Source organism: Leptodactylus fuscus, chromosome 11, assembly GCF_031893055.1.
Source record: "Leptodactylus fuscus isolate aLepFus1 chromosome 11, aLepFus1.hap2, whole genome shotgun sequence".
Classification (NCBI taxonomy): Eukaryota; Metazoa; Chordata; class Amphibia; order Anura; family Leptodactylidae; genus Leptodactylus; species Leptodactylus fuscus.
This window is the reverse complement of record NC_134275.1, coordinates 24,480,607-24,506,693: the sequence shown is the minus strand read 5'-3', so window position 1 is coordinate 24,506,693 and position 26,087 is coordinate 24,480,607. Positions and strand designations below refer to the sequence as shown.

Genomic DNA, 26,087 nt, shown 5'->3' with positions numbered 1-26,087 from the left:
CCCCGTCCATCTTCTAACATCTTTCCATTGCCCCCTGTACCCATACCTCCCAACTTTTGAAGAACTGAAAGAGGGGCAAAATGTGTGGCACGCTGCGCGCGCCCTGGGAAATTTAGCCCCGCCCACTTTTATGTTGACTCCGCACATTCTCATTCATTTTTCATGTGCCCGCACACAGTATAATCCTCCTAAAGTCACCCCTACATTATATGTCCCCCCTCTATCTCTCCCCCAGCTTCATATACACCTTTCATCTGCCCCCCTGTTTCATGTCACCCCTCCATCTCTGTCCCCAGATTCATGTCCCCCATTTCTGCCCCCAGATTCATGCCCCCCATCTCTGCCCCAGTTTCATGTCCCTCCATCTCTGTCCCCAGATTCATGTCCCCCATTTCTGCCCCCAGATTCATGTCCCCCCATCTCTGCCCCCAGATTCATGTCCCCTCCATCTCTGCCCCCATATTCATGTCCCCTCCATCTCTGCCCCCATATTCATGTCCCCTCCATCTCTGCCCCCATATTCATGCCCCCCCATCTCTGCCCCCAGATTCATGTCCCCCCATCTCTGCCCCCAGATTCATGTCCTCTCCATCTCTGCCCCCAGATTCATGTCCCCTCCATCTCTGCCCCCAGTTTCATGCCCCCTATCTCTGCCCCCAGATTCATGTCTCCACATCTCTGCCCCCAGATTCATGTCCCCTCCATCTCTGGCCCCAGATTCATATCTCCACATCTCTGCCCCCAGTGTCATGCCGTCCTCTCCTTCATCTGCCCCCAGATTCACGTTCCACCTCAGTGTACACATTAAACTTATCTTCTCCTCGCTCCCCCACCGCTCTCTCCCCACCTCTCTCTCTCGCACACAGTTGTAGGCGTGATGTGACATCATCACATCGCGCCTACACAGCCAGCAGCTTCATGCTTTAGCCGCGTATGTGGGACATACCTCCCTCCAACTGGGACCGCGGGACAAGTCACCGAAATCGTGAATGTCCCGCGGAAATCAGGACAGATGGGAGGTATGTGTACCTATAAATGATGTCCCCTGGTGCCCGCAGCAGTCATTGTGCCCAGTGAGCAGCGTCGAGCTCCAGCTCCTTGCACAGGTGCAGTACTACCCTCTTGCCGGCTTCAATACGGGTAGTACTGCGCCTATGCGAGGAGCTGGAGCTCGACGCTGCTCACTGGGCACAATGACTGCTGCGGGCGCCAGAGGGCCGGCACACGTTGGCGGGCCAAAATCGGGCCCTCCATTTTTCAATTTGGTCGGGCCCCTGACGCCAGTAGCAGTAATACTGGCCTATCGACGGCCATGGGAGTCTTAGCACTTTGAAGCAAGGGCTGTGCCCCCATTTCCCCAAATATGTAATGTCTAACAGGAATAAAATAATTTTCCAAAGAGTTTTGACCAGTAGAGTTTACTGCTGAAACAGTCCATTACTGCTGACAGAAAGTTTTAGATGTAGATGGAAACCTGATGCTGTGTGTGTGTGTGTGTGTGTGTGTGTGTGTGTGTGTGTATGTGTGTATATATATATATATATACACAGAAAGTGGTAAATAAGTACTAGTTCACACCAGAGGCGCTTCTAATTGCGATACATAATGTATTCCGCCCACTGCCTAGTTACCATGGCTACCGTCTTCGGGGTGGGCTGTAACCCGGAAGGAGCGCGCTGATTGGCTGTGCGCGGACAGTGTGAATTCTGCTGGTATTTGCATGGTGGCGATGGAGTTTGCATGGTGGCTAGTGGCTGCGGGCGCAGTGCTATGTCTGCCCGGAGTGCCCGGCCTCAATAATGGCTTGGCGCTCACCCCTCCAATGGGCTGGTTACACTGGGAGAGATTCCTGTGCGAGACAAACTGTGAAAGGGACCCGAACAACTGCATCAGGTGAGGGCAAGGCGGAGGGAGGGAAGCCGGCACCAGTCTGTGTGCCTGGAGCCTTGTAGTCGGGACTGTCACCTCCAGAACCGTGTCACGCTAAAATCATACCCAGAGGAGCAATCTCTGCACCAGGACAGAACTTCCTTCATGACTCCTCAAGTCTCATGGTGGCTGCAGTCATTGGCTGTATGTGACTGGTGGGCAACAGTACAGGTAAGTTCACAGAGGTTTTTTTTTTTTTTTGCAGGTGAATTTTTGAGGCAGAATCTGCCTAAAGAAATGCTTGCCAACTCACACATTCATTTCAATGGGAGTCAGGCAGATTCAGGATTTATCTCCAGGCAGATTCTTTCTTGTGAATCCCATTGAAAGATGGGATACCATACCATTTCACCATATCCGGGCACATGCAGTGTTATATACTGCTGGAAAGCTGACAGTGCGCTGAATTCAGCGCACTGTCAGCTTTCCCGATCTGTGCCCGGTGTGAAGAGCTTACGGCCCGGTACCGTAGCTCTTCTATGGTCAGAAGGGCGTTTCTGACCATTAGCCAGAGACGTCCTTCTGCCTCGCGGCGCCTATCGCGCTGTGCTGTGGAGCGGGGAGGAACGCCCCCCTCCCTCTGCTCACACAGCTTGTCCGTAGACTAGCATTATCAGGAGCGGGAGGGGGGAGTTCCTCCCCGCTCCACAGCACAGCATGATAGGCGCCGCGAGGCAGAAGGACGTTCCTGGCTAATGGTCAGAAACGCCCTTCTGACTGTAAAGCGCTACGGTACCGGGACCGATAGCGCTTTACACCGGGCATGGATCGGGAAAGCCGACAGTGCGCTGAATTCAGCGCACTGTCAGCTTTCTGGCAGTATATAACACTGCCTGTGCCCAGATATGGTGAAAGGTCCTCTTTAAGGATTAGTCCAAATTTCATGCTTGCGTTTCCACTCTCCCATTCCCTTCCTTACAGACTGACCATAACAGTACTGTTTGCAGCATAACCATTTGTACTGCAGATATTTGTTTTTGCAAAGTTTTTGCAAAGAAATGTACCCAAAAAACCACTAGCTTTTTTTTCTGACTCCCATTCATTTCAATGGGCTTTTTAAGACAGAATCTGACTGAAGATACGGTAGGTTGTGACACTTTTTTTTTTTTTTTTTCCTCTAGCAGGAAAATCAGCTAGAGGAAAAAATTTGCTCCTGACTCACATTGAAATGAATAGGGGAGTTGGGAGGTGTTTTTCGAGGAATCTACCTTAAATTCTGCCTGCAAAAAAAACTCTGTGAGCTTACTATAAAGGCAGGTTCACACAGAGGAATTTTAGGCAGTTTTCCACCTCAAATTCTTCTCCAACTATAGGCTCTGTGGAACTTGCATTGGAAAGCTGAAGCTCACGGAGTATAACTAATGTCCGGTTCACATCTGCATTTGGGTCTTCAGGGAATCCACTTGGGGACCCCCCCCCCCGAATGGAAACCTAATCCGCATAAAAAAGAGGTTTCCTTAGGAAACCCGTAGTCCCATAGATTACAATGGGGTCCGCGTGGTTTGCTTGCAGCGCTTTTCTCTCCGTATATTTCATGCGGAGAAGGAAACGGAATGGGCTGAAAGCAGATGTGGATCGGGTCTAAGCCCCTGTTCACATTCGGCACGGGATAGCGTATTTTGGTCATGATTTTGACATGGGATGCCCTGTCAGAATAGTAGCCTGTGGCGACTGTTGCGGCTTTTGACAGTCGCGGCTTCCCGCTCCGGAGTTGGCCGAAATGAATGGGCCTAGTACAGAGGGTGCTTCTGCGAGGTGGACGTCGTGGCTGAATCGGCTGTGGAATCCGCCTGAAGAAAGGGCAGCTCGCTTCTTTTTTTCTGCTAGTGGGAACATACTGCTAGTGGGAAAAAGAAAGCTAGCGGTCTGCATAGACCTCTATTGTGAGGGGGGTGGATTTTGAGGAGGATTCAGTGCCAAAATCCACCCCGTGTGAACGAGCCCTAACATAGAACCAGCTGAAATCTAAACAAGTTAAGTGTCGTCATGGAATGAACCACAGCCAATTATTACAAAAATCTAATATTTTATTTGCAATAAATAAATCAAATCAATAATATATACACAATACAAAAAATAGTTAACACAACGAGCTAGATGGAGAGGCATGTAAGGGAGCGTTCACACTACCGTCGGTGTCCGACATGTAGTGTCCGCTCAAAATCTGTCACGGACACTAGGAGCGGACACTAGATGTGTCCGTGACACCTGTCATTCACTTGAATGGGCATCGGGTGCGTTCTTTTGCACTCCGTGCCCGTCCTTCCCTGTCCGCAAGAGAAGATGTCCGACTTCTCAAGCGGACAGAGGAATCCTGCATGCAGGGTTTTTCTGTCCGCTTGAGAAGTCGGACATCTTCTCTTGCGGACAGGGAAGGACGGGCACGGAGTGCAAAAGAACGCACCCGATGCCCATTCAAGTGAATGACAGGTGTCACGGACACATCTAGTGTCCGCTCCTAATGTCCGTGACAGATTTGGAGCGGACACTACATGTCGGACACCGACGGTAGTGTGAACGCCCCCTAAGACAGAAAACATGTCCCTCAAGGTGCCATAGTGGGAAACTCAATATAACACACGGCGGTATATATGAAAAATACCCAGCACTTATAATGAATATCTGCTTAGATATAATATATGCTAAGATGTCAAGCTAAGACTTCCAGAAATTATATACCGCATTTTACGGACTATAAGGCGCACTGGACTATAAGCTGCATTGCCCATGAGCGCCTTATAGTCCGTCTCGGTTCATATATAAGGCGCACCGGACTATAAGCCGCAGTCCGGTGCGCATTATATCTTATTGAAAGCGGCGGCAGGCAGACTTTGCCAGCGGCCGCTTAACCCCCCGCGTGCCAGCCGCTTCTATTGGAAGCGCTCGGCAGGCGAGGAGGGGCTCTATCAGCAAAATCATGCTGATAGAGCCCAACCGTAAACGTTAGATTAAACTACCCCCCCCCCGTTTTAAAATAAAAGCCTGGAACAGAATGTGAAACTTACCAAGCGGTGCAGGGTGGGCGGGCATTCAGGCCTCCTCTTCCTCCAATGTTCCGTCCTCCTCCGGCGCTCGCAAGCTGATAATGGCCAGGGCACATGCGCAGTAGAAGCATTATGATATTGCGCATGCGCCCAGGCCATTATCAGCGAGCGCCGGAGGAGAAGGACGGAACATCGGAGGCAGAGGAGGCCTGAATGCCCGCCCGCCCGCCCTGCACCGCTGGGTAAGTTTCACGTTCTGTTTCAGCGTGACAGCAGGGCTGCCGGACACTTCCTATTCATTTCTATGGGAGCAGGCATGCGAGCGCTCCCCATAGAAATGAATGGACTGCTTTTTTCCATTCATTTCTATAGGGAGCGCTCGCATGCCGGCTCCCATAGAAATGAATGGGAAGTGTCTGTCCATTCATTTCTATGGGGAGCGCTCGCATGCCTGCTCCCATAGAAATGAATAGGAAGTGTCCGGCAGCCCTGCTGTAACGCCGGCGTGTACGGCTGTGATACACGCCGGCGTTCGGTAGTGTGAATGCACCCTTACGGTGCCTTTTATGTATGTATGGAAGCGGCACGCAGTCTTTGCCGCCGCTTCCATCCATATATAAGCCGCACCGGACTATAAGCCGCACTTACGATTTCTGAGGAAATCGTAGGTTTTTATGTGCGGCTTATAGTCCGGAAAATACGGTACTTTGCATCCACAAATGGGATGATTGGGAGGTATAGTAAAGGAGTATTTCCAAAAATGTAACTTCTCATCAATCCACAGGACAGGTGTAACATACAGTGTCAGAGTTCAGAGTTAATTCTAACCGTTGGCAAACTCCCTTAGGTGCCACAGTCAATAGCAACTGTGGCATCAGAGTTCCTGATCAAGACCCCTGGGACTTCACATCTGCGCCCAGTCTCCGTTCATACAGGATTCCGTTTCCTGCACAAAACAGAGCAGGAGATGGAAAGCTGCAGGACTCTTTCATACTCATTCATTTGAATGGGTTTGAAAGATGTCCGTCTGCATGCGCCGGTGAATGTTTTATGCAGTTCTGTGTCCGGTGTAAACTGGTTTCGCAGCGGAGAGCATAAAACGCTCACTGGCGCTCATGGCCAGACCTGGTCTGACAGGTTTCTGTCTTCTGCATGCAGAAGACGGAAACCTGAAAAAGGAGTCCGGGCGCTAGTGTGAACCCAGCGTCACTCTGCTGCCATTAATGTCTGTTGTTCTCCTCTTACGAAGCCTTTTTAAAAGGAATCTGTCAGGTCAATATGGAAAACTAAACCACCCACATGTCCATATAGACTGGGGGTTTAGTGTCCCAAATCGCCCTTTTTTAAAATCTATCTGTGCCCGCATTTTACAAACCTGGCGCTCCCGTCTCCTACACATTTCTTCATTGAAGCAGAGGACATAAACTGGGTAAGTGTCAGATGTACAGGGCATGTTCGTGGAAGCCGTGGTGTATTTTTCTGGCTGCGTACAGTAGCAGGGTGAGTATTTTTATTGCTGGAGCTGATGGCTTTCTAATAGGTGTAATAGGGTGATTCGGGACTCTAGACCCTTAGTTCATAAGGACTTGTGGGTGGTTTGATGTCCAAAATAGCCTTGACAGATTACATTTAAATAGTACCCACTCAGGTAAAAAGTGACTGTTTAGTACATACATTAGTGCCCGCCTGTTTTCTGTATGGTGTGCGTAGAGATGTGTTTCAATGACAATGGTACCAGTCAATTGACAATTTACTGGTCCGTTTCTAGAAGCAGTAACCAGTGCTTGGATCACACCAGTGTGTCCTGTTGGTTTTACAGTCTGGTTCTCATAACTGGGTAGAAGTGGATTGTAACACTGGTTCATTGCTTAATTGTCTATGAGATGCCAGCGCAGGTAACCAGCATCATTCTCCCCTATAAGAACCCCCATAATAAATACAATATTCTGATGTTTTAGAGCTGTTTTTAACATTTAGGCTTGTTTTCCAGCGAACAGCTCTTTATGCAGATGGCAGATATGATGGTAACAAATGGATGGTTAGATGCTGGATACAAGTACCTGTGCATCGATGACTGCTGGCTAGCTACAAAGCGGGATGAAAACAACAGACTGCAAGCAGATTCTACAAGATTTCCTGGAGGAATCAAGAAATTGGCTGACTATGTGAGTAACATTGTGCACCTAAGCGTAGAACAAGGGATACTTACTACACTGATAGCTATGACTGGGACATACAATTTAGAATTGCCCCATCTCTTAGGACTTCTACCATTAACTATATTTGCCTAAAGCTAGGCTCACGCGACCATTACATAGTGCATTGTTCTGATTTGTCATAGGGTCAAACAATAGACCAAGACCAAACTTTTTTCTTTTTAACATTACAGTCAATGATGGAGAATGCAGACAGAAAGTGAGAGATTCATTAAATCCTTTACAACACAAAAGTGGTGCAAAATAGTAACAAATCAGTGATTTTCAACTACTTAACGCCACATGCAAGTGACAATTTTTTTATTAGTCCTTTTTTTTTTTTCCCCCCCAAAAGCAGGCCGTTCCAAAGTGGATAGGATTTTCAGCAACCTTCCCTCTATGACTGTTCGTGCTGAGATAGCCACACGTATAGTTAGCCTTGTTCTGTACTAGCTTCTGCCGCTGACTTCGTCTGCAGGTTGTTGTTAGCGATGAAGCGCTAATAATTAGCCAAATGTGGTTGGCGGTGATCCGCCTGCATCCACGTGCCGGCTCTGCTACATCTGTGCATATGCGCAGAAGCCCCGTCTGTTTACACATCCGTATGGAGAGCAGAGCAAGCTGTGATACCGCGCTGCCTCAGCTCGGCTACATCGGGCAATTTCCATCACAGGGATAGTCTTCTCTGAGTGTCCTAGCAGTGCCTGTGTTAGACACGGCTGAATAGCTGCTGGTGAAATTTGAGACAGTTCACCCTTCCCTCCCCCCAGCACAGTCCGAAGACCACATGCCCACATGCCCCAGTGTTACACACACAAACTGCTAGCGTGCCTCAGCTCTGTAACATCTGCAAATTTGTGTGAGAGTGTCTGAGCAGCTTCTGTGTTGAACACTGCTGAACGGATGTTACTGAAATGTACAACAGTTCACCCCCATCCGAGGCAGAACAACAGATTCCCCGTCCTACTTACTGAAACTCTACAGCCGATATTCTCCTCTTGGCCACACACAGCCTGTATGTTCTGTAGTGTCCTGATCTTGTATGAGAGTCCATTTTCTTCAGCTTTCAGACTGTCCGGCTCCCTCCTGTTTAGCTCCACCCCCAAATCCACGTGTAGATCCACCCACTGCATAGCGTGATCCTATGGGACGGCTGAAGGGCCTGTGATGACATCATCAAAGGTCTTCAAACGTAGTGTCTGTCTAAATTCGTGCTTAACAGTCATGTAGTGACATCATTTATCGGGATAAAAAGTAGCCTATGTTTTACTGGGGGCTCCTATCTATGCATGTGCCAAATTTCAGCAAAATCTGTTCAGCCGGAGACTCCATTTACTTCAGCTTTCAAACTGTCCGTCTCCCTCCTGTTTAGCTCCGCCCCCAAATTAGTGTGTAGCTCCGCCCATCACATAGCATGAGCCTATGGGACGGCTGTCGGGCCTGTGATGACGTCATCAAAGGTCCTCAAACGTAGTGTGTGTGTAAATTCGTGCTTAACGATCATGTAGTGACATCATTTACCGGGCTAAAAAGTAGCCTATATTTTAATCGGGGTTCCTATCTATCTATGTGCCAAATTTCAGCGAAGTCCGTTCAGCCGTTTTTGCGTGATTAAGTAACAAGCATACAAACTTTCACATTTATAATACTGAGTAACAAACATACAAACTTTCACATGACATTGGCATCTGAGGATGAATGGCCTCCACTAATACCTACCCACTATTCCCGTCCACATGCTCTGACAACCCACCCCCTCCCTTAATAATGGCCAATAGTCAACCACCTACCCCCACCCCAACCATTGCCCCACCCAAAGAACGACAGAGACCAGAGGGGTTGGATTAAATTGGCCACAGCAGCCATTTTATTACAAAATAACAAACAATTTCACCATATCAAATCAGCAACATTCTTTATCAATAAATAACCATTTAAACCAATAGAAAATACTATTTACCAAAACATATCCCCCCCATAAATAATTAACCTGTCTAGCTAACTAATCAGAGCGACAACCAAAAAGAGGGGGGGTCCTTGGAGCTCCAAAAACATATCTGGCTTCCAATCTGTTCTCCACGCTATTATTACCCCCAGCCGTCAGTATTGGCTCAGAGGCACCATATACACAGATTGGCAGTTAAATCTAAGCTACTCCTCGGGATACCGACCCAGCAGGAGTCCAAACACCAGCCAGACTACAAACCTGAAACTAACACAGGGAAAAAACATTACTAATAAGTTTTCCCCAGCACTACAAATTTACATCAACTCCAAGGACCCCCAGCCCGCCACAGTGAGCATCACTTGAACACTTCAAGTATGCTCACCCCCCACCAGCAAAAGAGCGCGCTCGATCCCCCCTGCAAACCCAAGGCCCACATATCAATCCCCACAGCATTCAAGTGCACCCCATCAGCCAACCAAAAATCACCCTCCAAGTCTTCAAGCTCTGAATGCCGAACACCTACCCCCCCCCCCCATGACGAACCACAAAAGCACCAATCACCCGGTTCACTTTGGACCGGGCCTTATTAATTTTGGGAACAGATCGAGCACCGCGCCAGGTATGGCGCGGGACAATGTCCGACCAAACCACAATTAAAGACGGATAATCCATCCACAACCGAAGCAGGTCATGCTTCACGTCCCTAACCAGCAAACGAAAAGGACGAGCAGCCAGATCATTACCCCCCAGATGCAAAACCAAAATGTCCGGGGAACGATCCAACCTGACAAAACGTGTAAACTCACGCATCATACGTCCCCAAACCAGACCTCGAAATCCCAGCCACCGCACCTGCACGGACGACCTGGGAAAACCTAGCTGACGGCCCTCCGGACGCAAATCCGCCCTGATCGCACCCCAGTGGACATATGAATGTCCCAATATCCAGACCAGCCGAGGAGACGAACCTGAAAAAGAGAACAAGGAAAGAAAAATCTAACAAGAAAAACAACTACAACAAATGCGGACGCACATAAGACAAATAACGACGAGGCTCCCATCTCCCAATGCGACGAACCACCTCCGGGCCCAGACCCCAAGCAACCGCTTCGGTAGCTGCCCCGATTCTAAAAGAATGAGGGGCCCGGGAGTCCAATCCCAAACGATCCAAACAAAGCCGAAAAACCGCCGTAAACTAATACCGGGACAAATAGTCCCCGTTCAGGTGGCGCAGAATCGGGCCTGAGGAAAAGGAGCATACCTCCCGAAATTGACGACAGCAAACCACTGGGCACATCAACGAACCTACAATGGGGCGTAAATACACCACCTTACCTTTTCTCAACTGGTCGGTCTTCGACCGGCGAACAACAAATTCCACCCCCACAGACCCAAACGACACCTCCTGCCACAAAATCCCCCCCTGCTCAACCCCTAGCGGGAGACACAAGCTCACTCACCCGAAGGGCCCCGAAAAACGCCAGCCTAAACAAAGCACACTCAAACGGGGAAACACAAATCTCGCCCAGAACCGCACCCAACCTATCCAACAACGCAAAAGAAATGGGCTGTCGGCCATCAGGCCGCGACCTGCCCCTGCTAAAACCTCAAACTGCCTGGCGAACCAGGAAATCCTTAGTAAAATCACCCCCACCCCTCAGCCGAAAACCAAAAGCCAAGCCAGCCAGCAATCGAGAAAGCCGAGACACAGATCACCCACTCAAAGAACCCTGACCAACTAAAACCAAAACCGCCGTATGACAATCGTCCACCGACATCACGCCCCCAGCTCACCCAACACGTGCTCAAACTCCCTCCAGGCAGACTCATAAGCCGAACGAGTACCGGCAGCCAAAGAAGAACGGATCAAGTCACCCGCCTCTTCAAGACCACGTCCCACAGATGCATCGGGCACGGATGACCCACGGCGTCCGCATCTGGAGCCACCGAACGAAATCTCTCCCACTGAAACCGAGACAAAGAATCAGCGATAACATTCGACACCCCAGGAACATGAACAGCCACCACCCAAGCATTCAGCGACAAACATTTTAAAACCAAATGATGAAGCAAGGAAACAACCGGGGGAGAGGAGGCAGTGAGGGAATTAATAGCCGACACCACAGACTGATTGTCGCAGTGATAGCGAACCTTCTTATCCCGAAAACGATCTCCCCAAACCTCTACCGCCACCACTATAGGGAAAAGCTCCAACAAATTTTTCGCACCCACCCCAACTTAACCCAGTCCGCCGGCCAGCGCCCAGCACACCACGCCCCCCCCAAAATACGCCCCAAAGCCCACCGAGCCAGACGCATCAGTGAACAACTCCCAGTCAACCGTATCGACCGCCGGCGACATTAACAAGGAGCGGCCGTTATAGAGCTCCAAGAAGCTGGCCCACACCTCCAAATCGTCGCGATGGTCACGCGTTAAGAGAATGAAATGGCGCGGGGAAGACACCCCAGCCGTCGCACCCGCCTACAGAAGACCCGCCCCATGGGGATAATCCTGCAGGCGAAGTTAAGTTTCCCTAACAACGACTGCAAGTCCCGGAGCACAATCTTACGCAAGCGACACGCACGACCCACTTCAAGACGAAGCGCCATGAGCTTATCTACCGGCAAACGACACTCCATGGTTCCGGTATCAATAGTGATACCCAAAAAACTAAGGCAGGGGGCGGGGCCCTCGTCTTACCCGGCGCTAAGGGAACCCCGAAACGGACAGACACCTATTCTAATGTCCGAAGCAAACTAAGGCAAAGAGGGGAGTCGGCAGGGCCAACGCACAAAAAGTCATCCAAGTAGTGGATGACAGACCCTACACCCGTCAGATCCCTGACCACGCACTCCAAGAATGAACTGAAGGCTTCAAAATAAGCACACGAGATTGAACACCCCATGGGAAGGCAGCGATCTACGTAGTACGCGCCATTCCAGGTGCAACCCAAAAGCCTTTGGCTCGCCGGATGTACCGGGAGGAGGCGGAAAGCCGACTCCACATCCGACTTAGCCATAAGGGCGCCCCGACCGTACCGCCGAACCCAGCGCCGCATCGAAGGACGTATAAACAACCGAACCCAGGTCAGAAGGAATACCATCATTGACCAAACCCCCTTTCGGGTACGATACATGATGAATCAATCTGAACTTGTTGGGCTCCTTCTTAGGAACAACTCCCAACGGCGAAACAACTAAATCCGCAACAGGTGGCGAACAAAAAGGACCGGCCATACGCCCCAAGGACACTTCCTTTTGCAACTTCTCCGACACAACAGCAGGATACTGCCGAGTGGAAACCAGATTATGAACAAGCGAGGCAGAACCCACCCAGGACGAAGGGATCGTAAAACCAACCAAAAAACCCTCCTCCAAAAGACGAGCATCAGCGCGGTTGGGGTATCTATTTTGATACGGCACCATCTCGCTCAGAATCACCGGCGTCCGACCCATGACCAGCGGACCCACCGGACTGCTTCCCCTTTCCCCTCCTAAAGCAATGGGAGGAACCGTGGGTAGTGCCCCCACAGACCGAGCAGGAGTGTTTGAACTTACAGGAGGCGCCAAATTTACAATGGCCCTCGTTGTACTTCCAACACACCCCTTTCTGATCCCCAGCGCCCTGGCCGGAGGATCCCAAACCCGTGTAGCCGGACGTACCGGCAGCACCGGGAAAGGACTGAGCAGAGCGTGAAGGGACCATAACTCTAACCCACAGGGCAATATCCTTCTGATCCCACAGGATAGAAGGATGAACGGCCCGGCGCTGCCGAAACTGCTCATCTTAGCGCAGCCAACATTGCCCACCATAAACCCTATACGCCTCCCCAATGGAATCTTGATAGCAGAATAACCCCGAGCAATGCTCGGGATACTTCTCATATGACACTGGCCAAAATGGAAACGGCTTGCAACCAGCTCGTGAACGTCTGAGGAATAAGGCGCCAACGCCTCTTCTCCTCCTCCTCCTTCTTGGTATGGTCCCGCTTACCCTTGTACAGGTTAAATTTAGCAAGAGGAAGAAGGGAAAAAATCTCAACGTACTCGTCCTTCCAGATTTTTTCCCTCACTTCCTTCTTCAAATGTGCACCCAGGGGCCCCTCATAGCAAAGATACACTTCCCCCTGAGCCCTGTCATCAAGCCTGATACCATCACCCTCGCCCTCAGTCTGCACGGACACCGCCACCCCCACATCCCGACGCAACAAACCATCAGACGGCAACAAAATAACCGGGGAGGGGGAGAGGAGCCCACCCAAGCTGAAGCAGGGGACCCCCCAGACCCAGGGCCACCCCCCGAACGTGCAAGTATCTCCCTTAAACTGCCCAAAATCTCACGCAATTCCGCCCGACACCAGACGCGACGTCACCCCCAATCCCACCAGACCCAACAGACGCGACCGCCACCCCCGACCCCTGAGTACGAAAAATAGCAGGTATAGAAGAGGACAAAGACAAACACTCACCTGGCTGTGCAGAAGCTGTGTTTCCGCCAGCCGCCGGTCCGGAATCCACACGCCGTTCGGCCACCTGGCTATCACCATCAGACAAGTCGAGATCCGCCACCAGCGAAGCAGGACGAAGGCCAGAAGAACAGGATGGGCAGCCATGTCCGGAGGAGGGGAACAAATCAGCAGAGGACCGGCCGGACGACCGTCCGCTGGAGGCAGCCCGGGATGCCAGAGGCGCCGACACACGCCCAACCACACTGGGCAGTCGGCGCGCAGGACCAGGAACACCTGAAGAGTCAGTCACATGCAGGCAAGGGGCCCCACCGACAGGAGCATCACCAGGCGGGGACCCCGGAACCACGTTTGAAGAAGCAGGAGGCGTATCGGGCACGAAGGAGGCAGGCCTGGAGGGGCAAATACCTATAGGTATAATAAGGGCAGAAAGTCCTCACTGCCGAGGATCCGACTCGCAAGTTCGAATGCCTCCCAGGACGAAAGCGACTACTCCCAGAGGTGGGAGTGCCCTACGTCCCGGAGGGCCCCCAGAGGGGCTCCGTAAGCGTGGCCTGGACCGGGGAGCAGCATCGGGACTCAGGCACTCCGGGGGCCGCGTCCGTCGCTGCACGCGGGATGAGGCCCCGCCCACTGCAACACACGGAGCGGCCGGAGATGAAGCAGCCGGCGGGGGAGAGGGAGAGCGCCGAGATACAGCGGCAGAAGCCCCAGGAGCAGCAGCCACCAGGGCTCTCACCAGATCTGCGAGCCAGGTCGGGTCAGTGACGCCAGCGGCAGCCCGGAGCTGCCCTAGGAGGGAATCCAAGTCGGCCATGGCGAGCAGGTACAGCGCAGCAACCCACAACTTCTCCTTTTCTCCGCTGCGGTCTGGCTGCGAGGAGGGAGAACGGAAGTTATATAACCTCCCCCTAGCAACCCGCGCCACTCAAGCCCCTCCCCTCGCTATGGCCTAGCTCACCTCAGGCCCTGTCATGGCGGCCTCCAGCTACTGCTGCGCACCTCTTCCGGCCTTACTTTTATAATATTAGTAGGATTAGTTAGAGCAGGAGTTTGTTTTGTCTTAAAGGGGCTCTATCAGCAAAATTATGCTGATAGAGCCCCACATATGTGTGAATAGGCCTAGGCACCGGTAGAGTTATATTAAACTAACCCCCCCCCCCCCCCCCCGTTTTAAAATAAAACCCTAAAACAGAATATGTTAAACTTACCGAACGTTCACGTGGGGCGGGCATTCAGGGTCCGACATCATCTTCAGCCACGCCTTCTCTTCCAGTGATGTCCTCAGGTCCCGTCTAACTAGCAAACTGACATTAATAAAAAATGGTGTGGGTGCATGCGCAGTAGCATGCTGCTTCTACTACTTCACATGCGCCCGCGCCTTTTTTTTACCAATGTCAGTTCGAGAGTTAGACGGGACCCGAGTTCATCGCTGGAAGAGGAGGAGTGGCTGAAGATGACGTCGGACCCTGAATGCTCGCCCCCCCCATGCACGTTCGGTAAGTTGAACATATTTTGTTTTAGGGTTTTATTTTAAAATGGGGTGGGGGGGTAGTTTAATATAACTTTACCGGTGCCTGAATAGCCTTTTTAAAGGCTATTCACACATATGTGGGGCTCTATTAGCATGATTTTGCTGATAGAGCCCCTTTAAGTTAAGGTTGTATTTTATACCTGAAGTGAAGGCTAATTTATTTTGCTATTTTTCAAATAAACCAGTTTGCATCAGACATTGTGTCCCTGTCTCTGACTGGTTGGGTCCATACCCTTGCTGCTACTGAGCTACCCCACAAAACGCATGAGGAAGTTTATTAAAACTGGCATTTCTTCCAACAGAATTATTAAGAGACTCTGGCTTCTTAAAGTGGTTGTCCAGGATATTTTAGTACTGGGGCAGGATGCCAGGGAAGGTGAAAACTAAAAAAAATAACATACTCTCTTGTCCTTGTGATTTCATTGCAGGGCAGAGGGGAGGGTTACACAGAGAGTGGGAAATTTAGATTGTCCACTGATTTATTGCATGTGATACAAGTAGCAGCAAGTAATATAAAGCCAAGCAAAGGGTGCACAAGGGAACAGTCAGTATTTAGCACTACTGTGGATTGTATACCTACTGCAGGACTTCTAGAAAAAAAATAATAAACTAGAACATGGAGGTTATTTTATTACAAGAGAAGAAAAACACAAGATTAACAGAAAACTGAAAGCACAGACGAATGTACAATTTGTGATTATACAGCCATATACAACATTGACTGGATGTTTTGAGGAAATCACCTGTGCGGTTTGTCATCATACACTTAGGTACATGCTCGAGGATTACTGCTTGGAATATATCAGGATGTAGGCAAAATGACATGTGCTGGATACCCTGGAAGCGAGGGCTTTTATGAGTTGGATGCACAAACCTTTGCTGACTGGGGCGTAGACCTGCTGAAATTTGATGGTTGTAATTACGAATCTCTAGAACAGCTGGAAGAAGGTAAGAGCCAAAAAATAACGTATGTTTATTGCTTTGACATTGTATGTATGAAAAAGACTCCAATAAGTTAGGCTATGTTCACATCTGTTACCAAAATTCTATTTTTTTTATGGGGTTAATAGCATTTATGTGTATCTTGACAAAATGAAAATGATCCGGTTTTAATAGTACATAGTAATCTAATGCCTGGAATCTGTGTGGATTTAATTGGTGGTTTAACTATTCCTACATTTTACATTAGTTAGTGTTAATAATGTCACTGGCTAATCCCATCCACACATTGCAGAAAAAAATCTGTAGCAGAAAAGATGTGTTTTCAAAAACACCCACGTTTTTAAAAAAAATCTCACCATGCCAGTTATACCTGCAACAATGCTGGGGTTATTCAACTTAAAAAAATTATCTGCAAATACCTATAGGTATAATAAGGGCAGAAAGTCCACAGAGAAAAACTCAATTAAAAACACTGTGGAAAAAAAACTTGATGCATCGCCACTGCATTTTTTTTTTATTTTTTTTTTTGCTGTGTTTTGTGGAGGGCCTTAGCGTAAGGATATAGTTCAGAAAAGTGTATTGGGATTTAAAAGTTACATTTATTTTTATCTATGTGACATCTTCCCAGGCTTTTCCTTGTTACTTCTTGTTCTGTACAGTACGCTGGCAGTATACAGATTCAGCACATAGATTCAGGTATCGGAGTTATATGCCTTGCCAGTGATATAGAGCATGTCTTGTCAATGGCTCCCAAGACCCGGAACCTGTGAATTTACAGCTGCAGACAGGACCACAACATATCAATATGGTCATTTGATCACGCCTAAAGAACTGCGTATGTCCCCACGCCACAATCTCCCCCTATAAGTTCAATAGGCAGCTGTTCTCACGGCTAGTTCACACGGGGGGGGGGCGGATTTGGCACTCTCTGGTCAAAACCCACCTGCCACAACGGTCGCGGCATCCCCCTCCGGAGTCGGCTCAAATGAATGGCCCATCTCCGGCAGACACAGCAGCTCAACGAGCCGCGGAATCCGCTTGAAGAAAGGGCAGCTCACTTTTTTTTTTTTTTCTGCTAGCGGCAACATGCCGCTAGCGGAAAAAAAGAACACTAGCGGTCTCCATAGACCACCATTGTGAGGGGGGGGATTACGTGCCATATATATATATCTACTCCAAATGTGCACGTACATAGCTCCCCATTATTTTATATGGGGGTTGCATAAACGGTCTAGCACTGTACCTCGGAATGGAGAGAGCCATGTACATTTGGTGAGGAATATATTATTCATATGACTCTATAGTGATTTCTTCAAATATACAGTATTATTAAATTTTTACAGAAAAATTTAATTTTGGTGATCAATACTATATATTATCATGGCAGACCCCTAACACTTTAATTACAATAAACCACACAACTGTGTTTTATTTTTTATTTTATTTTTTTTTATCATACCTCTGTCACATAACTAGTCTGATATTTTTGTTTTTCGCAGGTTACCGCCGTATGGCTATAGCATTGAATCACACAGGCAGAAATATAGTGTATTCTTGTGAGTGGCCATTGTATGCTCGTGGTATGTCAAAGGTAAGTATGTACTGGAGCAAGATACTATATTTTATTTTAGTTAAGGCCCAGTTCACATTTGCATTCGGTATTCCGTTCAGGGAGTAACAAGAAAAGGCAGTAAATTATTAAATAATTTTATCATTTGATCTCAAAGAAGGTTTAGATGGGGATTTCTAGTACACATTACTGCTATTCAGTTTGTTGTTCTGCTCCGACAGAAAAAGTAATAAGATGACGGATACAGATAGCGGACATTCTGTCTTCATCGCCCATCATTGACTTAAGGACCTTTCACCACATCTACCAATTCTGATTCTTTTCATCTGTTAATGAAAATCAGGATCTTTCCTGCATCTGACTGACCATACAGCCCCGTTTATTAAATAGCACTGATACTTAATTTTATTATCATTATTGTGAAGAGGTAAACGGTTTTGTGTTATGTTTACATGTGATTTCCTCTTTATAACCTTAGTGGTGGTACAGGAGATCCCAGGTCTGGTAAAATCTCTGTATGAATGTTCCATTACTGCTTCTTATATTTAAGATAAGATAATCCTTTAATAGTCCCAAAGTGGGGAAATTTCTTCCTTTCCTTATTAGGCTGGCCACCTAATGCTCTATTTTCCTATTTCTTGTCTTGTCACCTGGGAAAAATGTACCAAAACTTCTTGTAGCAGTGCAGGAAACAGGGACACAGACACTGGATTGCACACAGGTTCAGGCTTTATTCACATGTAACGCATACACTGCTTTTGCAAAGCCACAGGATAAACAAAACAAAACCCTTCTCGGCTGAGAAAACTAATTTAAACGTAAGGAAACTTTTCCCTGACTATACAGGAGACGGGCTACCAGTCTCCCACCTTGGCAACAACAACGGGTGGCACAGTACCTGCTTTGGAGGTCCGGTCTGGACAGTTCAACTCTGTCAGTGTGGTGCCACCCTGCTAGTCCTACACACAGACTGTTATTAGGGCCTGATTAGTCAGCTGACTTCCCTGGTGTGGGTCTTTACCAAACACCCTTTAGGTGCCTGGCTGGAATTTACCTGTCTTCCCAGACCACACCCTTCACTCTCTCACAAGGTAAAAAAGGTTTCCATTTCCCAGAAAGCTGTGTGTGTTGGTAAAGTTCACATGGTAAATAGTTTGTGGGACTACAGCAGCGTGAAGTACAAGGTTTTTTTGTATGCACTATGGATATTTTCTGAAGAATTTATTTTATTTTTTTTTTTTTGTTAAAAACTGGACTTCCTGAAATAAACTCCTTTTGGATTCTTTTCATCAATCAAGACCTGTTTGTTTTTTGAAAAGTCCCATGCCTCACATATGGTGTCAGAAACGGGATGATTTTTTGGAGTATTACATCAAGTACTCAAACAAGGGAGTTATGTACAAGACGCATTCCTGGCGTATTAACGCAAAGCCAACTAAGTCTGCAAAGCGAACTGCTGCAAGGAGGCTGAATATGGAGAGTCAAGGTGTCAAGAGAGCACTGATAGAGGAGGATGCAGAAGGGCAAGGAGCCACAGCTGCTCCATTAACTCCAAGTGTTGCTGAGCTTTCTGAAAAGACTTTACCAGAGAGCATTGCTGACCTTATGACATGGTTAACTGTAGCAGATCAATGCAGAAAACGAGCACATGGAGGAAGTCAAGAGGAATTGCGACATCTGGATGAACGCTGGAGGGAGCTGTTTCAAACCCTGAGACCGCCTGTTGCTTGGAAAGACCCTCGCATGACAAAACTTTCTCCACAAGATGACATTGAAGCATATTTAACCACATTTGAAAAAATTGCACATACCTGTCAGTGGCCTAAGGAACAGTGGGTGGTAAGACTGGCACCATATCTTTCTGGACAAGCCCAACTGGCATATAGCCACATGAACATGAATGATGCAAATAACTATGACTTGGTTAAAGAGACTATTTTAAGGCGATATGACATCAGTGAGGAAACCTACAGACAGAGGTTCAGAGAACTCAAGTACGGCTACACTGATGGTCCACGAGACGTCTTTACTCTCCTGCAAGACTTATACATGAAATGGATGAAACCAGAGAACAAGACAACTGAGCAGATCAGTGAAGCGATCATGCTTGAACAATTTCTACAAATTCTTCCATCTGATGTTCTCGCCTGGGTTTAAAAACAACTGCCCAAAAATGCTGACAAAGCTATTTCTTTGGCAGAGGACTTTCTCCTAGCAAAAAAAGACCTAAGCAGGTCTGCAGCTGGCCCATCCAAACCATTCAGAGTTCTATCTGGGGGGAGAAGTCTAGAAGCCAGAAGTCCATTAAAAAGTGTCACCAGTGAAAAAATCTTCTATATTTGCCAAGAAAAAGGACACATAGCTAAATTTTATCCCAGGAAAAGCGCTATTATTAATTATTATTATTTATTTATTTATTTATTTTTTCTCTCCCTTTAGGTTAATTATACTGAAGTTGCTGAGTACTGTAACTCATGGAGAAATTTTGGTGATATTCTAGACTCTTGGTCAAGTGTAAAGTCTGTGATAGATTTCACTGCGACTTTGCAAGATCAGTTGGTTCCTGCAGCTGGACCAGGAGCATGGAACGATCCAGACATGGTTAGTAAATTCATTCTTCTTCATATCTTTAGCCTAGCTTAGTATGAGTTAACACAGAGCATTCTGCTGGAGGATTAAAAAAAAAAAAAAAAGTCTAAAAAGTATCTTAATTCCTGAAGCAGATTTTTTTTTCAGCTTGCAAATAACACAATGTGAATATATTCTTATACTCCTCCTATGTGCTTGCACTACTATTATTACTATCTTCCTAACAATTTCTATTTTCCTGATATTACCAGCTTGTTATCGGTAACTTTGGCTTGAGTTGGGGACAAGAGGTCACTCAGATGGCTCTTTGGTCCATTATGGCTGCTCCACTGCTAATGTCTAATGATTTGCGAGACATCAATCCAAGATCCAAAGCACTTTTGCAAAACCAAGAGGTCATTTCCATCAACCAAGATTCCCTTGGTGCTCAGGGGTACAGAGTGCTCAAGGTAATAAAAGTTGCTCAAAAGGTTTTAACCTTATTTTAATTTCAATTTTGTTAAAGGGCATACCAATCTCAGACATTTATAGCATATCAACAGGATATTCCAAAAGTGTGCCTCTCTGACATCTTGAGAACAGGATTCCCTCAACCTGTCTTGTAGCCACAGCGAGTCCAGGGGTGACACACGTGTAGCTTTCTCTCTGTTCTCTTCTATCAGAGTTATTAAAATAGCCAAGGAGGTGGGCTCAGCTATTCTCAAAATTTCTATAGATGTAATTGAAGAGCGCTATGCATGCTTGGTCAAATGACTTTCATTCTTGAGATAGGAATACAAGCAATCATTTGCAATGACAAATGACAGACTCATGTCTGACCCCTGGTTCACATCTGCGTTCGGTAATCTGTTCAGGGAGTCCGCATGGGGACCCCCCGAATGGAATACCGAACATGTTGGCAAGCGGTGTGCAGTGAAAGCACACGGACCCCATAGACTATAATGGGGTCCGTGTGTTTTCCACTTGGTCTCAACAAGAAAGTAGATCATGAAGTTTTCTTCTGTCCGCATGACTCGTGCGGAGACCGAGCAGAAAACACACGGACCCCATTATAGTCTATGGGGTCCATGTGCTTTCACTGCACACTGCTTGTCAATACGTTCAGTATTCCGTTCGGGGGGTTCCCATGTGGACTCCCCAAACTGATTACCAAATGCAAATGTGAACCAGCCCTGACATCAATTTGACCAGTCTTTATGGAAATCGGCTTTAGTAGAAGGTTCTAGCTTGTATAATATAGTAAACAGCAAGTGCACAAAATAATTGTCTTTTTTTTGTTTTGTTTTTTTTTTTTTTTTGCACTTGCTGTAAAATCCTTTTTCTCGTTATATTCATTGGTGGACACTTGCACCATGGGTATAGACCTGGCCATTAGGAGTCTGACACTACAACCCCTGGCAAAAATTATGGAATCAGCAGTCCCTGAAGATGTTCCTTGAGTTGTTTTAATTTTGTAGGAAAAAAGCAAATCACAGCCATGAAAAAAAAAACTAAAGGCATTTAAAATGGCAACTTTCTGGCTTTAAGAAACACTAAAATAAATCAAGATAAATACTTGTGGTAATCAGTAACAGTTAGATTTTTAGAACAAGCACAGGGAATAAATTATGGAATCTCCCAATTCTGAGGAAAAAATTATGGAATCATGAAAAACAAACAAAATAACACTCCAACACATCACTAGTACTTTGTTGCACCACCTCTGGCTTTTATAACTGCTTGCATTCTCTGAAGCATTGACTTAATGAGTGATAAACAGGACTCTTCAAAAATGGGATTGACATACAGAAAAGCTAAAAGAAAGCCATCGCTAACACCTAAACAGAAAAAAACAAGGTTACAATGGATAACAAAGACAATCGTGGACTGTGGATGAAAGTCTTATTCAGTGATGAATCTAGAATCTGCATTGGGCAAGGTGATGATGCTGGAACTTTTGTTTGGTGCCTTTCAATGAGATTTATGCAGACAACTGTCTGAAAAAAACATGCAAATTTACACAGTCATTACACTTTGTTGCACCACCTGCATCTTGCCATAGAGCAAAAACTGAAAACCTTTCTTGAAGAAAGACACATAAGGTCAATGCCATGGCCTGCAAACAGTCCGGATCTCAATCCAATTGAAAATCTGTCGTGGAAGTGAAAAGAAATGGTCCATGACAAGGCTCCAACCTGCAAAGCTGATCTGGCAACAGCAATGGCTAGAGTCAGATTGATGTAGAGTAAAGTTTATCACTCATGAAGTCAATGCCTCAGAGACTGCAAGCAGTAATAAAAGCCGGAGGTGGTGCAACAAAGTACTAGTGATGTGTTAGGAGTTTTATTTTGTTTCACGATTCCATTATTTTTTTTTCCTCAGAATTGAGTGATTCCACAATTTATTCCCTGTGCTTGTTCTAAAAAACTAACTGTTGCTGGCTACCACAATTATTTTTCTTGATGAAATGCCTTTGGGTTGTTTTTTATATGGCTGGGCTGGCAGAGAACATTTGCAGAGCGAACAGGCTCATTACCCAGGAAAAAGAGGGGGAACCCAGAAGGGTAGCCTACTAGATCACTGGAAAGGGTGACTCGCCGGGCTGCTGCAAGCAGGCTGCACAGAGTAGGATCCCAGGTGCTGTGTCTCCAGGAGGATGAGAATAGTAGTCCAGCACAGAAAAAACAATGTAGGAAGTGAAAGAGAAAAAAAAACTCTGAGGTGAAATAATCCTGGGGCACCCAAACCCATGGGGCTCATCCACATAAGGAGGCCCCTGCAAGGAAGATCCTCCAATGGTAGTGGTTCAGTAAGTGGGATGGGGGGGCCCAGGGAGAAGATAATGTAGCCAGATAGGAGGGAGTAGGAGTACTCTCCCAATAGAATCTCACCCTATCTGGCATCTTCAGGCATCGGAGGTTCACCCTCTCAGTGGAACCTCACACCCTGGGAGTGGGGTCACTGGAATGTCCGGCCGCCTATGCAGCAAGCATTGGATGTGGACCGGGCAACCGGCGAGGTGCTCAAGAAAAGCACTGCACCTGCAGGTGGGGTACAACTAGTGTGGTGTACATTCTGAAGAAAAAATTAAACTGATGCAAGACAGAAAAACCGGAGTCAGGTCATCTCTGCCTCCTATGTCGCTAGGTTTAAAATAGCTTAGTACACGGTCTGTGAGAGGGTATAGACCAGCGGTTCTTAACCTTGTTTGAGGTACCGATCCCACCAGTTTCATTTGCACATTCACCGAACCCTCCTTTAGTGATAAATCAAATGATTTTTTTCCAAATTCAAGACATAGGTATATGTTTTGTTTTTTTTTTTTTTACTGGTACACAAAACGAATTGTGCATAGGGCCTTGGAGTTCGATTGAACCCCAGTTAAGAACCACTGGTATATAGACTCTGAAGCGGAGCCGACGGCTTTTCATTCTCCTCGTGTCAGCCTCCTAGTGGCTGGGTCTATGCTCATGGTGCTGTGTCCCCCGGTGAAATAAGCAAGAAACATGGATTTTATTAACATGGATGTGCTGCTTTCTTGCATGCTGTCATCTCAGTCGTTGTGTAAACAGAACCTTACTTTATAGCTTTTCTTATGTCAATAATGTAATGTTATATAATTTATTCTTTCAGGCAGACAACTTTGAATTGTGGGAAAAGCCCCTTGCTGGAGGATGTCTTGCAGTTTCTGTGACAAATCGGCAGGAGATAGGTGGTCCTCGATGGTTCCTTTTGTTTCGCAGCATGCTATGGAAAGGGTTAGCTTGTAAAAACAAGTGTTACCTGACTCAGTTGCTTCCTACACGGCATGAGTATGGCAGCTTCAATGCAACATTCTCTTTGGAACTATTAGTGAACCCCTCAAGCACCGTATTGCTGAGGGTGGATTAAGTGGTCAATATTACATGATAGATAAGAGCATAACCAGATTGTGAAGGACAGAACTACAACTTGGAAAATGATCATTGCTGGAATTGATTGGTTATGAAAATGGATGCAGGGAGGAATTGATGATTAGCTCCTTCCTATGTGAGGCAATCACACTTACTACATGAGGGAAGGAGGCTCTTGATTTCAATCAACTGGCCAGGGTTTTGTTGCCCACAAAGCAGATCAGCAGATTTTTGTACAAATGTAGCCAAGAACAGGAATAATCAAATAAAAGCGCGCTTGTGAGTCCATGGCTAAGTACGGGGGCTAGCTGCTTCACCGTTTTCCTGCTGAGATTCACTTTAAAGGTTAGCCATACACTTTAGATTTTGGATGGTCATCACGTGGCAGTCCAACTAATGGGATTGTTTGTATGAACGAGCCCACTATTAACATTGCCAAGTCTTTATCCAACCTCATCTACTATGTAATTATGTAACAATTAAACTGTATAACCAGGGAGCAGTTTGATTATACAGCTTTTCACAATTGATGTCCTATCTGTAGCAGTCTTACTGCTAACACTGGGTTCACACCAGCGTCTGGACTTCTTTATCAGGTTTCCGTCTTTTGCATGCAGAAGACGGAAACCTGTCATGCCGAGTCTGGCCGTGAGTGCCGGTGAGCGTTTTATGCTCTCCGCGGCGAAAGTGTTTTGTTTTTTTTTTAAACCGGACCCAGAGTACTGCATGTCCGGTTTTAAAAAAAAAAAAAAAAAAAAAAATGGTTTCGCCACAGAGAGCATAAAACGCTCACTGGCACTCATGGCCGGACACTTTCAAACCCATTCAAATGAATGGGTTTGAAAGATGCCGGCAGGTTTCAGTCTCCTGCCCTATTTTGTGCAGGAAACAGAAACCTGCAGAATAGAGTCCCGGGTGCAGATGTGAACGAGCCCTAAGACCCCTGCAGATCATCAGTTTTCCTGTGTAGGTAAGGCCGGGTTCAGATGGGGTTTTTTTGGACCGGATTTTGAAGCAGAATCCGCGTCAGAATCCGGCTCCCATTGAAATCAATGGGTTCCTTTTTCTGCAAGCGGTTTGTCGTTCCCGGAAAAAAGAAGTGATATGCTCTTTCTTCAGGCGAATTCCATGGCCAGACATCCATCTGAAGATACTCCTTCCCAACTAGGCCCAACCATTTGGGCCTAATCCGGAGCGGAGTGCCGCGACTGGATGCCAGAATCTGAGGCGGCCTCTGCATCAAGTTCCGGACCAAAAAACCCCGTCTGAACCCGGCCTTAGAGGTGCACTGCTCACTTGCCGTGTGATTAATAGTGGTGTTTGAGTACTGCCATGATTGAATCATAGACTTGCATGGGACAGCTGCCGTTTATTAGGAATATAGTAACTGAGCACTACAGCTTAAGTTTGCAGAAGGTAACAGCTGATCTGTCAGGTCCTGGCACCTACCTACAGTATATAAGAATTTATGTCCTGTCCTTTGAAAAGCTGGGTAACAAAACTGCAGCATTTGTGTGTCACATTGACGGTCCTTGGGCAGCTGAAATTTGGTCATTTTGCCAATGAAAATCTTAATTATATGGTTGTTTTCTGTTTCTTGAAGTATCACAAGGTTGAGGATGAGCTAATATAGTCAGGAAATGCACACCACAAGAAGGAGAGTATCTGTGCCTTTAGCTTTCAGAAAACAAAACGCTATAATTACCAACACTGGTAGCTGCAGTGGAATTTCTCAAATTAAAGTACAAGTAGTAATAAGAAAACAACCTCAAGTTGTGTTTGCACAGCAGATGAAAATCGCAGCAGCATAGAGATCAGCACAAACATAGCAGATTTATGAAACAAAACTTCACTGTGCAAGCATTTAAAATAGAAAGTGCTTTGTTGCATTTATTTTGTAATTTTTTTTCACCCCCTCCAGATCAGCATTTGGACGAATTTTGTGACCCCGTCACTGAACTGTGTCGTACATTCCTTGGTATTGCTGATCAGCCCTCATTATTTATTAAAAAAAAAGGATGTCTGGGACTGATATTGAGCTTGATTTCCCCTCCCAGGC

The 26,087-nt window shown here is 46.9% G+C and overlaps 1 protein-coding gene across 1 annotated transcript; it reads left to right on the top strand.

Annotated features, from left to right (window-relative positions):
• The first annotated feature begins 1,727 nt into the window (after positions 1 to 1,727).
• GLA (galactosidase alpha) lies at positions 1,728 to 24,276 on the top strand. Its single transcript, XM_075260086.1, has 7 exons — positions 1,728 to 1,893; positions 6,904 to 7,078; positions 15,826 to 16,003; positions 17,497 to 17,588; positions 20,007 to 20,168; positions 20,408 to 20,605; positions 23,769 to 24,276. Exons 1-7 carry the CDS (start codon positions 1,730 to 1,732, stop codon positions 24,024 to 24,026), a joined length of 1,227 nt encoding a protein of 408 aa, XP_075116187.1. The 5' UTR covers positions 1,728 to 1,729; the 3' UTR covers positions 24,027 to 24,276.
• Positions 24,277 to 26,087: the final 1,811 nt, after the last annotated feature.